The sequence below is a fragment of the Oncorhynchus kisutch genome, linkage group LG28 (assembly GCF_002021735.2).
Source record: "Oncorhynchus kisutch isolate 150728-3 linkage group LG28, Okis_V2, whole genome shotgun sequence".
Taxonomy (NCBI): domain Eukaryota; kingdom Metazoa; phylum Chordata; class Actinopteri; order Salmoniformes; family Salmonidae; genus Oncorhynchus; species Oncorhynchus kisutch.
This window is the reverse complement of record NC_034201.2, coordinates 500,717-516,520: the sequence shown is the minus strand read 5'-3', so window position 1 is coordinate 516,520 and position 15,804 is coordinate 500,717. Positions and strand designations below refer to the sequence as shown.

Here is a 15,804-nt window from a genome sequence, read left to right as displayed (position 1 = left end):
GTGTCCATTAATAAAGTGACCTAGTGTACATTAATAAAGGTGACCTCGTGTACCACTTAATAAAGTGACCTGAGTGTACCATTATAAAGTGACCTAGTGTACCATTAATAAAGTGACCTAGTGTACCATGATAAAGTTTACCATAATAAGTGACCTAGTGTACCATTAATAAAGTGGACCTAGTGTACCATTAATAAAGTGACCTAGTGTACCATTAATAAAGTGACCTAGTGTACCATTAATAAAGTGACCTAGTGTACATTAATAAAGTGACCTAGTGTACCATTAATAAAGTGACCTAGTGTACCATTAATAAAGTGACCTAGTGTACCATTAATGAAAGTGACCTAGTGTACCATTAATAAAGTGACCTAGTGTACCATTAATAAAGTGACCTAGTGTACCATTAATAAAGTGACCTAGTGTACCATTAATAAAGTGACCTAGTGTACCATCATTAAAGTGACCTAGTGTTCCATTAATAAAGTGACCTAGTGTACCATCATTAAAGTGACCTAGTGTACCATCATTAAAGTGACCTAGTGTTCCATTAATAAAGTGACCTAGTGTACCATCATTAAAGTGACCTAGTGTACCATTAATAAAGTGACCTAGTGTACCATTAATAAAGTGGCCTAGTGTACCATCATTAAAGTGACCTAGTGTACCATTAATAAAGTGACCTAGTGTACCATTAATAAAGTGACCTAGTGTACCATTAATAAAGTGACCTAGTGTACCATCATTAAAGTGACCTAGTGTACCATTAATAAAGTGACCTAGTGTACCATTAATAAAGTGACCTAGTGTACCATTAATAAAGTGACCTAGTGTACCATCATTAAAGTGACCTAGTGTACCATTAATAAAGTGACCTAGTGTACCATTAATAAGTGACCTAGTGTACCATTAATAAAGTGACCTAGTGTACCATCATTAAAGTGACCTAGTGTACCATTAATAAAGTGACCTAGTGTACCATTAATAAAGTGACCTAGTGTACCCATTAATAAAGTGGACCTAGTGTACCATTAATAAAGGACCTAGTGTACCATCATTAAAGTGACCTAGTGTACCATCATTAAAGTGACCTAGTGTACCATCATTAAAGTGACCTAGTGTACCATTAATAAAGTGGCCTAGTGTACCATTAATAAAGTGACCTAGTGTACCATTAATAAAGTGACCTAGTGTACCATTAATAAAGTGACTAGTGTACCATCATTAAAGTGACCTAGTGTTCCATTAATAAAGTGACCTAGTGTACCATTCATTAAAGTGAACCTAGTGTACCATCAATAAAGTGACTAGTGTACCATCATTAAAGTGACCTAGTGTTCCATTAATAAAGTGACCTAGTGTACCATCATTAAAGTGACCTAGTGTACCATAATAAAGTGACCTAGTGTACCATTAATAAAGTGACCTAGTGTACCATCATTAAAGTGGACCTAGTGTACCATTAATAAAGTGACCTAGTGTACCATTTAATAAAGTGACCTAGTGTACCATTAATAAAGTGACCTAGTTACCATTAATAAAGTGACCTAGTGTACCATTAATAAAGTGACCTAGTGTACCATTAATAAAGTGACCTAGTGTACCATTAATAAAGTGACCTAGTGTACCATCATTAAAGTGACCTTTATGACCTAGTGTACCATTAATAAGTGACCTAGTGTACCATAATTAAAGTGACTTAGTGTACCATTAATAAAGTGACCTAGTGTACCATTAATAAAGTGACCTAGTGTACCATTAATAAAGTGACCTAGTGTACCATTAATAAAGTGACCTAGTGTACCATTAATAAAGTGACCTAGTGTACCATTAATAAAGTGACTAGTGTACCATTAATAAAGTGACCTAGTGTACCATTAATAAAGTGACCTAGTGTACCATAATAAAGTGACCTAGTGTACCATCATTAAAGTGACCTAGTGTACCATCATTAAAGTGACCTAGTGTACCATCATAAAGTGCCTAGTGTACCATTAATAAGTGACCTAGTGTACCATTAATAAAGTGACCTAGTGTACCATTAATAAAGTGACCTAGTGTACCATTAATAAAGTGACCTAGTGTACCATTCATAAAGTGACCTAGTGTACCATCATTAAAGTGACCTAGTGTACCATTAATAAAGTGACCTAGTGTACCATAATAAAGTGACCTAGTGTACCATCATTAAAGTGACCTAGTGTACCATTAATAAAGTGACCTAGTGTACCATTCATTAAAGTGACCTAGTGTACCATCATAAAGTGACCTAGTGTACCATTAATAAAGTGACCTAGTGTACCATTAATAAAGTGACCTAGTGTACCATTAATAAAGTGACCTAGTGTACCATTAATAAAGTGACCTAGTGTACCATTAATAAAGTGACCTAGTGTACCATTAATAAAGTGACCTAGTGTACCATTCATAAAGTGACCTAGTGTACCATCATAAAGTGACCTAGTGTACCATCATTAAAGTGACCTAGTGTACCATTCATTAAAGTGACCTAGTGTACCATTAATAAAGTGACCTAGTGTACCATTAATAAAGTGACCTAGTGTACCATTAATAAAGTGACCTAGTGTACCATTAATAAGTGACCTAGTGCTACCATTAATAAAGTGACCTAGTGTACCATTAATAAAGTGACCTAGTGTACCATTAATAAAGTGACCTAGTGTACCATTAATAAGTGACCTAGTGTACCATTAATAAAGTGACCTAGTGTACCATCATTAAAGTGACCTAGTGTACCATCATTAAAGTGACCTAGTGTACCATCATTAAAGTGACCTAGTGTACCATTAATAAAGTGGCCTAGTGTACCATTAATAAAGTGACCTAGTGTACCATTAATAAAGTGACCTAGTGTACCATTAATAAAGTGACCTAGTGTACCATTAATAAAGTGACCTAGTGTACCATCATTAAAGTGGCCTGGTGTACCATTAATAAAGTGACCTAGTGTACCATTAATAAAGTGACCTAGTGTACCATTAATAAAGTGACCTAGTGTACCATTAATAAAGTGACCTAGTGTACCATTAATAAAGTGACCTAGTGTACCATTAATAAAGTGACCTAGTGTACCATTATTAAAGTGACCTAGTGTTCCATTAATAAAGTGACCTAGTGTACCATCATTAAAGTGACCTAGTGTACCATCATTAAAGTGACCTAGTGTACCATCATTAAAGTGACCTAGTGTACCATCATTAAAGTGACCTAGTGTACCATTAATAAAGTGGCCTAGTGTTCCATTAATAAAGTGACCTAGTGTTCCATTAATAAAGTGACCTAGTGTACCATTAATAAAGTGGCCTAGTGTACCATTAATAAAGTGACCTAGTGTACCATCATTAAAGTGGCCTAGTGTACCATTAATAAAGTGACCTAGTGTACCATTAATAAAGTGACCTAGTGTTCCATTAATAAAGTGGCCTAGTGTACCATTAATAAAGTGACCTAGTGTACCATTAATAAAGTGACCTAGTGTACCATTAATAAAGTGGCCTAGTGTTCCATTAATAAAGTGACCTAGTGTACCATTAATAAAGTGACCTAGTGTACCATCATTAAAGTGACCTAGTGTACCATTAATAAAGTGACCTAGTGTACCATTAATAAAGTGACCTAGTGTACCATTAATAAAGTGACCTAGTGTACCATTAATAAAGTGACCTAGTGTACCATTATTAAAGTGACCTAGTGTTCCATTAATAAAGTGACCTAGTGTACCATCATTAAAGTGACCTAGTGTACCATCATTAAAGTGACCTAGTGTACCATCATTAAAGTGACCTAGTGTACCATCATTAAAGTGACCTAGTGTACCATTAATAAAGTGGCCTAGTGTTCCATTAATAAAGTGACCTAGTGTTCCATTAATAAAGTGACCTAGTGTTCCATTAATAAAGTGGCCTAGTGTACCATTAATAAAGTGGCCTAGTGTACCATTAATAAAGTGACCTAGTGTACCATTAATAAAGTGACCTAGTGTACCATTAATAAAGTGACCTAGTGTACCATTAATAAAGTGACCTAGTGTACCATTAATAAAGTGACCTAGTGTTCCATTAATAAAGTGACCTAGTGTACCATCATTAAAGTGACCTAGTGTACCATTAATAAAGTGACCTAGTGTACCATTAATAAAGTGACCTAGTGTACCATCATTAAAGTGACCTAGTGTACCATTAATAAAGTGACCTAGTGTACCATTAATAAAGTGACCTAGTGTACCATTAATAAAGTGACCTAGTGTACCATTAATAAAGTGACCTAGTGTACCATCATTAAAGTGACCTAGTGTACCATTAATAAAGTGACCTAGTGTACCATTAATAAAGTGACCTAGTGTACCATTAATAAAGTGACCTAGTGTACCATTAATAAAGTGGCCTAGTGTACCATTAATAAAGTGACCTAGTGTACCATTAATAAAGTGACCTAGTGTACCATTAATAAAGTGACCTAGTGTACCATTAATAAAGTGACCTAGTGTTCCATTAATAAAGTGACCTAGTGTACCATTAATAAAGTGACCTAGTGTACCATTAATAAAGTGACCTAGTGTACCATTAATAAAGTGACCTAGTGTTCCATTAATAAAGTGACCTAGTGTTCCATTAATAAAGTGACCTAGTGTACCATCATTAAAGTGACCTAGTGTACCATCATTAAAGTGACCTAGTGTACCATCATTAAAGTGACCTAGTGTACCATCATTAAAGTGACCTAGTGTACCATCATTAAAGTGACCTAGTGTACCATCATTAAAGTGACCTAGTGTACCATCATTAAAGTGACCTAGTGTACCATCATTAAAGTGACCTAGTGTACCATCATTAAAGTGACCTAGTGTACCATCATTAAAGTGATCTAGTGTACCATCATTAAAGTGACCTAGTGTACCATTAATAAAGTGGCCTAGTGTTCCATTAATAAAGTGACCTAGAGTACCATCATTAAAGTGACCTAGTGTACCATCATTAAAGTGACCTAGTGTACCATTAATAAAGTGGCCAGTGATTTAAAGTGACCTAGTGTACCATTAATAAAGTGACCAGTGATTTTAAGCCAGAAGCATCTACGGTGCAGGGTTACGTAACCTGGCGGAAGCAGCCTTTTGATGGCTATTTAACAGTCTGATGGCCTTGAGATAGAAGCTGTTTTTCAGTCTCTCGGTCCCAGCTTTGCTGCACCTGTACTGACCTCACCTTCTGGATGATAGCAGGGTGAACAGACAGTGGCTCGGGTGGTTGTTGTCCTTGATGATCTTTTTGGCCTTCCTCTGACATCTGGTGCTGTAGGTGTCCTTGGGGCAGGTAGCTTGCCCCAGGTGATGCGTTGGACAGACCGCACCACCCTCTGGAGAGCCCTGCGGTGCAGTTGCCATACCAGGCGGTGATACAGCCCAACAGGATGCTCTCAAATGTACATCTGTAGAAGTTTTAGGTGTAAAAAGAGGGTTTTAGGTGCCAAGCCAAATTTCTCCTGAGGTTGAAGAAGCGCTGTTGCGCCTTCGCCGCACTGTCTGTGTGGGTGGACCATTTCAAATCGTCAGTGATGTGCACGCAGAGGAACTTGAAGCTTTCCACTTGCTCCACTGCAGTCCCATCGATGTGGATAAGGGGTGCTCCCTCTGCTGTTTTCTGAAGTCCACGATCAGCTCCTTTTATTTTGTTAAACGTTGAGAGGTTTCTTTTCCTGGCACCACATTCCCAGGGCCCTCACATCCTCCCTGTAGGCTGTCTCATCATTGTTGGTAATCAGGCCTACTACTGTTGTGTCGTCTGCAAAGTTAATGAATGAGTTGGAGGTGTGCATGGCCATGCAGTCATGGGTGAACAGGGAGTACCGGCGGAGGCTGAGCACGCACCCTTGTGGGGCCCCAGTGTTGAGGATCAGCGAAGTGGAGGTGTTGTTTCCTACCTTCACCACCTGGGGGCGGCCCGTCAGGAATTCCAGGACCCAGTTGCGACAGAGCGAGGTTCAGACCCAGGGCCCCGAGCTTAATGATGAGCTTGGAGGGTACTATGGTGTTGAATGCTGAGCTTCTAGTCAATTCACAGAATTCTTACATAGGTATTCCTCTTGTCCAGATGGGAGAGTGCAGTGCGATGGCATTGTGTGTGGCTCTATTGGAGCGGTAAGCAAATTGAAGTTGGTCTAGGGTGTCAGGTAGGGTGGAGGTGATATGATCCTTGACTAGCCTGTCAAAGCACTTCATGATGACAGCAGTGAGTGCTACAGGGCGATAGTCATTTAGTTCAGTTACCTTTGCTTTCTTGGGCACAGGAACAATCTTGAAGCAAGTGGGGACAGCAGACTGGGTTAGGGAGAGATTGAATGTCCGTAAACACACCAGCCAGCTGGCCTGAGGACGCGGCTGGGGAAGCCATCTGTGTGGTTTTCCCTTTGTAGTCCGTGATTGTCTGTAGACCCGTCTCGTGTCTGAGCCGTTGAATTGCGACTCTATATGGACGTTTTGCCCGTATGATTGCTTTAGAGATAAAACTACACTGCAATATTCCCAGTCACCTTGCCATGGGTTTTAATAGTCACAGTGGGTACAACATCTCCTATACACTTCGTGATAAACTCAGTCACCGTATTCGGCGATGTAATTCTCAGAGGATACACGTGTCACGCCTTGGTCTTAGTTTTTTGTGTTTTCGTTATATATTTGGTCAGGCCAGGGTGTGACAGGGGTTTACGTGTTGTATTTCGTATTGGGGTTTGTTGTATTTGGGATCGCGGCTGATTAGGGGTGTTGTATAGGCTTGGCTGCCTGAGGCGGTTCTCAATCAGCTGTCAGGTGATTCTCGTTGCCTCTGATTGGGAACCGTATTTAGGTAGCCTGAGTTTGGCTTTGTCTTTTGTGGGTGATTGTTCCTGTCTCTGTGTAGTGTTCACCAGATAGGCTGTAATAAGTTTCACGTTCCGTTTGTTGTTTTCGTATTTATTTATTTATTTCATGTACCGTCATTTTTTCATTAAAAACATGAGTAACCACCACGCTGCATTTCAGTCCGACTCTCTTTCAACGAACGAAGAACGCCGTTACAGAATCACCCACCACATACGGACCGAGCAGCGTGGTAACAGGCAGCGACAGCAGGAGCAGCGAAAGGAGGACGTTATGGAGTACACGACGTGGGAAGAAATCGACAGGTGGGCGGCCGACCCAGAGAGAATGCCTGAGCCCGCATGGGATTCGCTGGAGCAGTGCGAAGAGGGCTATAGGCGAATGGAGTTGGAGAAAAGAAAGACACGGCGGCGCAGAGCGAAGCCCGAAAAGCAGCCCCAAAAATGTATTGGGGGGGGGGGCTCAGAGGGAGAGTGGCTGAGTCGGGTGTCAGACCTGAGCCAACTGTCCCTGCTAATCGTGAAGAGCAGTTGCAGTGGGAGAGGCTGCATCACTTGGAGTATTGGACATGGGAGGAGGAACTGGACGGAAAAGGACCCTGGGATCAGCCTGGAGAATATCGCCGTCCCAAGGAAGAACTAGAGGCGGCTAAAGCAGAGAGGCGCTGGTATGAGGAGGCAGCACGGCGACGCGGATGGAAGCCTGAGAGTGGGCCCCAAAAATGTATTGGGGGGGGGCTTACAGGGAGTATGGCAATGCCAGGTAGGAGACCTGCGCAAACTCCCTGTGCTTACCGGGGGGCTAGAGAGACCGGGCAGACACCGTGTTATGCTATGGAGCGCACGGTGTCTCCAGTGCGGGTGCATAGCCCGGTACGGTTCATACCAGCCCTTTGTATTTGCCGGGCTAGAGTGGGCATCGAGCCAGGTAAGCTTGGGCAGGCTCGGTGCTCAAGAGCTCCAGTGCGCCTGCACGGTCCGGTCTATCCAGAGCCACCTCCACACACCAGTCCTCCGGTAGCAGCTCCCCGCACCAGGCTTCCTGTGCGTGTCCTCGCTCCAGTATCACCAGTGCCCGCTCCACGCATCAGGCCTACAGTGTGCCTCGCCTCTCCTGCTCTGTCGGAGTCTCCCGCCTGTTCAGCACAGCAAGAGCCTTCCTTCCCTCCTGCGCTGTCGGAGTCTCCCGTCTGTTCAGCACAGCCAGAGCCTTCCTTCCCTCCTGCGCTGTCGGAGTCTCCCGCCTGTTCAGCGCAGCCAGCGTTTTCCTCCTCTCCTGCGCTGCCGGAGCCTCCTGCCTGTATGAAGAAGTCAGAGCTGTCAGTCTGCATGAAGCAGCCAGAGCTGTCAGTCTGCAGGGAGCTGTCAGTCTGCAGGGAGCTGTCAGTCTGCAGGGAGCTGTCAGTCTGCAAGGAGCTGCCAGCCTGCATGGAGCAGTCAGAGCTGTCAGTCTGCAAGGAGCTGCCAGTCTGCAGGGAGCTGTCAGTCTGCAAGGAGCTGTCAGTCTGCAAGGAGCTGTCAGTCTGCAAGGAGCTGTCAGTCTGCAAGGAGCTTCCAGTCTGCAAGGAGCTGTCAGTCTGCAAGGAGCTGCCAGTCTGCAAGGAGCTGCCAGTCTGCAAGGAGCTGCCAGCCTGCAGGGAACTGTCAGTCTGCAAGGAGCTGTCAGTCTGCAAGGAGCTGTCAGTCTGCAAGGAGCTGTCAGTCTGCAGGGAACTGTCAGTCTGCAGGGAGCTGTCAGTCTGCAAGGAGCTGTCAGCCTGCATGGAGCAGTCAGAGCTGTCAGTCTGCAAGGTGCTGCCAGTCTGCAAGGAGCTGCCAGTCTGCAAGGAGCTGCCAGTCTGCAAGGAGCTGTCAGTCTGCAAGGAGCTGTCAGCCTGCATGGAGCAGTCAGAGCTGTCAGTCTGCAAGGAGCTGCCAGTCTGCAGGGAGCTGTCAGTCTGCAAGGAGCTGCCAGTCTGCAAGGAGCTGCCAGTCTGCAAGGAGCTGCCAGTCTGCAAGGAGCTGTCAGTCTGCAAGGAGCTGTCAGTCTGCAAGGAGCTGTCAGCCTGCATAGAGCTGTCAGTCTGCATAGAGCAGCTAGATCCGCCAGTCAACCAGAATCTTCCAGATCTGCTAGTCAACCTGAATCTTCCAGATCCGCCAGCCAGCCAGGATCTACCGGAGCCTACTACCTACCTGAGCTTCCTCTCAGTACTGGGCTTCCTCTCAGTACTGGGCTTCCTCTCAGTACTGGGCTTCCCCTCAGTTCCGGGCTGCCCCTCAGTCCCGGGCTGCCCCTCAGTCCCGGGCTGCCCCTCAGTCCCGGGCTGCCCCTCAGTCCCGAGCTGCCCCTCAGTCCCGAGCTGCCCCTCAGTCCCGAGCTGCCCCTCAGTCCCGAGCTGTCCCTCAGTCCCGAGATGCCCCTCAGTCACGAGCTGCTCCTTAGTTCTGTGGGGTTCTGGGTGAGGACTATTAGGCCATGGTCGGCGGCGAGGGTGGATTATCCCAGGACGCGAAGGGGAGGAACGAGGACATTAATGAAGTGGGGTCCACGTCCCGAGCCGGAGCCGTCACCAATGACAGACGCCCACCCGGACCCTCCCTTTGGTTTTGAGGTGCGTCCGGGAGTCCGCACCTTGGGGGGGGGGGGGGGGGTTCTGTCACGCCTTGGTCTTAGGTTTTTGTGTTTTCGTTATATATATGGTCAGGCCAGGGTGTGACAGTATTGTATTTCGTATTGGGGTTTGTTGTATTTGGGATCGCGGCTGATTAGGGGTGTTGTATAGGCTTGGCTGCCTGAGGCGGTTCTCAATCAGCTGTCAGGTGATTCTCGTTGCCTCTGATTGGGAACCGTATTTAGGTAGCCTGAGTTTGGCTTTGTCTTTTGTGGGTGATTGTTCCTGTCTCTGTGTAGTGTTCACCAGATAGGCTGTAATAAGTTTCACGTTCCGTTTGTTGTTTTCGTATTTATTTATTTATTTCATGTACCGTCATTTTTTCATTAAAAACATGAGTAACCACCACGCTGCATTTCGGTCCGACTCTCTTTCAACGAACGAAGAACGCCGTTACAACACGGAACATATCCTAGTCCGCGTGACCAACAATCTTGAAGCAGCAGCTACTCTTCCTGGGGTCCACACAACATCAAACATGACATAATATAGAATATTAATAGACAAGAACAGCTCAAGGACAGAATACTGAACACACGCAAACACTGTTCACTTCCATAGCAGCCACGTGAAAACAGCGGGATCACTTTGCTCGTTGTATATGTAATTCCTTCTCGCTACTATCTATGCCTTCTCCTCCTCTTACCTTTTTCCTTCGCTTGTGGACTTCTAGCTAACATAGCATCCCTGTCTGTTTTGAGCTGGGTGTTTGAGTAGGCTAAACTAGTTAGCTGTATTCTATAGCAAAGTGAACGTTTTAAAAAATACAACACATTATAGCTAGCTCTCTCTCGCTTCTTCTTAATTTTGGATGAAATTACTTTTTTCAAAAACTATTCAACTATTGTACTTCTGAGTCAACTACTCACCACATTGTATGCACTGCAGTGCTAGCTAGCTGTAGCTTCTGCTTTCAGTACTAGATTCATTATCTAATATTTTTATTAGGTGGACAACATGTCAGTTCATGCTGCAAGAGCTCTGATGGGTTGGGGGACGTCCTCCGGAACTTGTCAAAATAACTGTGTAAGTCTATAGAAGGAGGTGAGAACCATGAACCTCCTAGGTTTTGTATTGATGTCAATGTACCCAGAGGAGGACAGAAGCTAGCAGTCCTCCGGCTACACCATGGTGCTACCCTACAGACTTCTGCCGAGGCTACTGTAGACCTTCATTATAAAAGTTTTTGTTTTTTACACACACCCTTTTTCTCCCCAATTTCGTGGTATCCAATTGTTAGTAGTATCTTGTCTCATCGCTACTATCTTGTCTCATCGCTACAACTCCCGTACGTCCTCCGATACCCTACCAAGCTGCACTGGTTCTTAACACAGCGCGCATCCAACCCGGAAGCCAGCCGCACCAATGTGTCAGAGGAAACACCGTGCGTCGCCCCACGGACCCCGGTCGCAGCCGGTTACGACAGAGCCTGGGCGCGAACCCAGAGTCTCTGGTGGCACAGCTGGCGCAGCTGGCGCTGCCCTTAACCACTAAAACACATAAAACAGTGTTTTAATCAATTATTTGGTGATGTGAATATAATTAGTATAGTTTTATCTAAAAAAGATAACCCCACTGGTAGGAATGAGGTTTGTGCAGTAGGCCTAATACATTATCACAGCATATTGGCTATATACCTGGCCTGACAATGTTCTTCTCAGACCATATTATATTTTAGAAAAACTTGAGCTTTGATAAGAAAATAGATCACTTGCGAGGCACAGCAGAGCATAAATTGAAATAATTTGCAAATTAACTTTTTTATTTTACTGGACTTGATGGTACCTGCATCTCATGGTCATGGTGCTTTCAAGACAAAATGGGAACTCTGGATGAGAAAAAGAGGTCAAATCGTGACATCAGTGATCTTAAGGTCAGAATTGGAATTCTGAGTTGGATGACTGTTTTTAAAAAATGATGTCCCAGTCGGATCCCAGTTGTCTTGAACGCTCGGATGTTGTAGATGGCTCAAAATGGGAACACTTTGCCTTCCCGTGCACAGGGCTTCTGAACCAAGTGCACTTAACAACGACAGCGAAAGCCTTTATCGTTGGCTTTTCTACAAAAATGTTTGGTAATGGACTAGGAATTGCGATCGACAGGTTGACCACTGATCTAGACAGATGAGCAGTGTGCAAGCTGTGATGTTTTTGTAACGTTTTCACAGGTAGTCAATCTCTGAAGGTGATGCAGGTAACTCAGCTGGACAGAGACACAGTACTGATCACTCTGGAGAGTGAGTTCCTTTCTTTCAATACTCTGCTTTCAGTATAATTTGATCAGGAACATTGGATGTGCCAGTGTTCTATAGAGTGGTAAGAACCCTTGAATGAAGAAGAAAATAAATCAAGATTGAATTGTGACCATTTTCCCATTTGACCTTTGCAGACACTGTGGAAATTGTGAATCTGAATGGAAATCCAAGCAAAGGGAGGACCTCAAAGTTGACCTTTGACTTTTCCATTGAGACTCTTGGTAAGGGAATGGATGAGTGCTGCCTTCTAATCATTTAGCTTTGTGTCTTTGGATTGGAGGCGAATAAATTGTTCTTTGCAGTATGTTTGCAGGACAGTGTTCTGGCCTTCTGGAAGCATGGGCTTAAAGGTAGAAGCTTGAATAGTGATGAGGTAATGCAGACCAAAACACCAGTCCAGCTTTTCTGTATTGTCAGACTGTATTGTCAACTCTCATATTGACAATAAAATAACATTGTGACGTTTTTAAATTTTTCTTAGGTTACACAAGAGATCACGGATGAAAGTCGAATATTCAGAGTCTTGGGAACCTCAAGGCATGTCTCTTAACTATGGGAGTTTGATAGCAATTTGATAGCAGAACATTTGTCAACTTACTGAAGCAAAATTTAAAAAATGTACATTAACATATCCTTTTATTCTTCAGGGACATTATTTTGCAGAGTACTCTCACGGACAATCCATCTGCCTTAAGCAACTTGTACATCCTGACGGGGCATGAGAGTAGCTACTGAGGAAATCTGAGAATGGAGGACATTCCGTCTCGAGGAAGTACACAGCAGTCTCCTACTACTCCTAAAAGGACAAGCACAAAGTTAATAAGGATGGAGCAAGGACGCCTACAATGGTGAGTGGTTGGCCAAAGAGACACAGCTGGGACTGTCTGAGCTTTGATTGGAGTGGGCTTTCCTCACGGCTTCTTCGCATCCAACCGCCAAATGGACCTGTGAAAATCAGTGGTTCAAAACAATACCAGTGGCCTAGGCTACGTGAAGATCTTGGCATTGCAGTCACAGTTTTTTAAACCACACTTGTCATAACTCTCCTGTGACGATCTGAAGGATCAGGTTACAGTGGGTCCGCTCTACAGCGTGCCCCCTCTCATAGAGGGGGAGAGCGGGAAGTCGGCTGTTTTTATGGCGGTCATAAAATACGCTGCCTCTCTGCTCTGTAGTGTTCGATCTTGGAATGTAAACTGTGGAACACAAGAGACCCTTGGACATAATTTAAACAATATTTATATTTTTGGGAATGTGGGAGTGGTCCGTGAACACTTGAGGGACAGTCATGACGAGTGTGTTTCATTTGGTGATCTCATGAAGGACAGGAAACCCTCTACTGTGTCTTTGGTTGTGTACACTTCTTAATTATGGAGTTTACATCTAAATATTGTGAAATGTTTGTGATTAAACATGGAACTAGTTGTGAAAAGATGTAATGTGATGTTAACCCATATTTTCTCATTTAGAAGGTTTTCATATAGTTAACCAAATCAGTGGCCATGCCCACATGAGCATAGACATTGTCGGTGTCAGGAAGCGCCCTTTTCTCAGACGTATAAAACCCACTCCTGACTAAATTTACATTAGACTAAAAAACATGGAGCTGACGCTACATGTTGAAATGGTTAAGAACTACAACTCTATAGGCCCAGGAGACCAGACAGCGGGTAGTGATTGCCACACGGCTGGAAATGGTTAAACTCTGAGACTATCGATCACTACAGAATAAGAGCAAATCCTAGACGTAGAATTACTAGTCTGCAGCTGGAAATTGCGTAAATCTAGTACGAGAATAACGACAACCGCGGAAGCATCTATTCTATGCAATGGCCACCTGTACGCCTGACATATCCATAACAACAGACACTATCCAGAGCCGCTGAGAAAGCTACAACCGCGAACGACATTGACTTCTGTGGACATTAACCAGAGACTCTCTGATGAACTGACTCTCCAGCAGACGGACCGACGATTCCAACAGAGAAGACAACGACATACGGGCGTAAATGTTGCAATTATTTTCCAATGAGCGGCCGTTCATGTGCAAAGGATTAGCATTTCAATTCATATAATTATCAACTGGGTAGTGAATCCATTTTGTCTTTCCCGCTCTTTCTGTCCCCACCCCTTTCCATTGTCTACCAAGCCTCACATAATGGTTTAGCCCACTAGGGACTTTTCAATGCGTTGTGTTAGTAACCAATAACTATATTGTTTGTTTATGTGTTTCTGTGATTTGTTTAGTTAGTAAATAAAAATTAAGCGAATTTGTATATCGCTGATTCATTATGGAGGCTAGGGTTCATGTATATATCCAAGGGTTTGCGACGTTCAGTAATGACAACTGATGAGGTAATAAAATACATGAATACAAGACTGTACTCGATAAGAAAATATCTGAGTTATATTCGGGAATTCAAACTCTATAAACAACATATTCCTGTGGTGCCCTGACTTCCTAGGTAATTGAAGTTGCATGATTAGTTTAATTGCGTAATTAAATGACACATAGAGAATTGATTTGATAAGATACAGTCTTCACATGATAGTCCAGACACAACACTTGTGTGAATTCTTCTTCAGACTGGTTGTGACTGGGTAAAAACGTTGAACTGTAGCCCAAGACTGTCTAAGTCTGCAGTAACCCAGTACCAGCCTGAACAATACTTCCCATAGGGCTGCTGTGTCAGTACTGAAGACGAGTAAAGTACAGGACCCAGTTTCCATGGATTGAGGTGGAGAACAATGGCATCATGCAGCTCTGTGTGTAGGCTAACTGACAATAAGTTCTATGTGGTGAAAAACACTTCATTACAAGCAGAAAAAAATGTGTCTGCCTGTTCACCACGGGTTGATATGTTATAATTGTTTTTTTCAGTGGGTTTTTTTCAACAACGCTGACGAGAGATATTTAGTACCATGTCAGGCTTTGAATCACAAATTGTAAATCATTCATTACCATATTTTTGGGGGTCAGTTTTGCCTATATAGCTACAGTGTGTCTATATACTGAATACACTCTTAAGATATTTTGCAGAGTCACTTTTACCAAGGCTACTCCAGAGTACCATTAGGAAATGTTCTCATAGAATAGGTGCCTGGGACAAGACTGTAACTACCAACTGGATATCACGAAATTGGGGAGAAAAGGGTTTAAAAAAAATGTAATTCAAAAATAATGATAAAGGCCACTGTGTTCTTGGATCTTCAATGCTGTATAAACGTTTTGGTACCCTTCCCTAGCTCTGTGCCTCGACACAATCCTGTCTCGGAGCTCTACGCACACTTCCTTCTCCCTCATGGCTTGGTTTTTGCCTTTCCAAATCATGTCCAATCAATTACATTTACCCCAGGTGGACTCCAATCAAGTTGTAGAAACATCTCAAGGATGATCAATGGAAACCGGATGCATCCAAGTAAAATTTCGAGTCTCATAGCGAAGGGTCTGAATACTTCTGTAAATAAGCTATTTCTATTTTTTTTATTTGCAAAAAAATGTCTAAAAACCAGTTTTTTCTTTGAGGAAAACAAATTATTTAATCCATTTTAGAATAATGCTGCAACCAGTGGATGCTGCTGAGGGGAGAACGGCTCATAATAATAGCAAATGGAATGGCTTCAAACACATGGAAACCATTTGTTTGATGTATTTGATGCCATTTCATAATTTCCAGTATAGCCATTACCACGAACCCATCCTCCCCAATTAAGGTTCCGCCAACGTCCTGTGGCTGGAACATAACAGAATGTGGAGAAAGTGAAGGGGTCTGAATACTTTCCGAATGCACTGTAAGTTAAGCAATTATATTACACTCATACAGTGCCTTCTGAAAGTATCAATAACCCCCATCCACAGACATTCATGCAAAGTATGATATCTAAACTATTGCTTTAAAACGAGTTATTTTTAAACATTGTAAATCGAGAAGGCTCCTTGATATCAACTGCACGGGACTGTGCAGGAACTGACCAATGGCGATGGGTCGGTCGCGAGCGAGTCAGCTCTAAGAGCCGGTCTTG

The 15,804-nt window shown here is 43.3% G+C and overlaps 1 protein-coding gene across 6 annotated transcripts in view; it reads left to right on the top strand.

Annotated features, from left to right (window-relative positions):
• LOC109872873 (mitogen-activated protein kinase kinase kinase kinase 2) overlaps nt 1–14,071 on the top strand; it is a 47,741-nt gene extending 33,670 nt beyond the window's left edge. For 4 of the 6 annotated variants that reach the window (XR_002252516.2, XM_020464274.2, XM_020464275.2 and 1 more), the window contains exons 28-32: nt 11,695–11,763; nt 11,916–12,002; nt 12,084–12,154; nt 12,263–12,318; nt 12,429–14,071. Coding sequence is in view for 3 of the 6 variants with exons in the window: in XM_020464274.2 (XP_020319863.1) it covers nt 11,695–11,763; nt 11,916–12,002; nt 12,084–12,154; nt 12,263–12,318; nt 12,429–12,516 (371 nt within the window). In the remaining 3 variants the exon portion in view is untranslated. Of the gene's footprint in view, nt 1–10,475; nt 11,764–11,915; nt 12,003–12,083; nt 12,155–12,262; nt 12,319–12,428 lie in introns of all 6 variants that reach the window. The other 2 variants (XR_004206011.1, XR_004206010.1) reach the window with 2 other exon arrangements.
• The last annotated feature ends 1,733 nt before the right edge of the window (nt 14,072–15,804 follow it).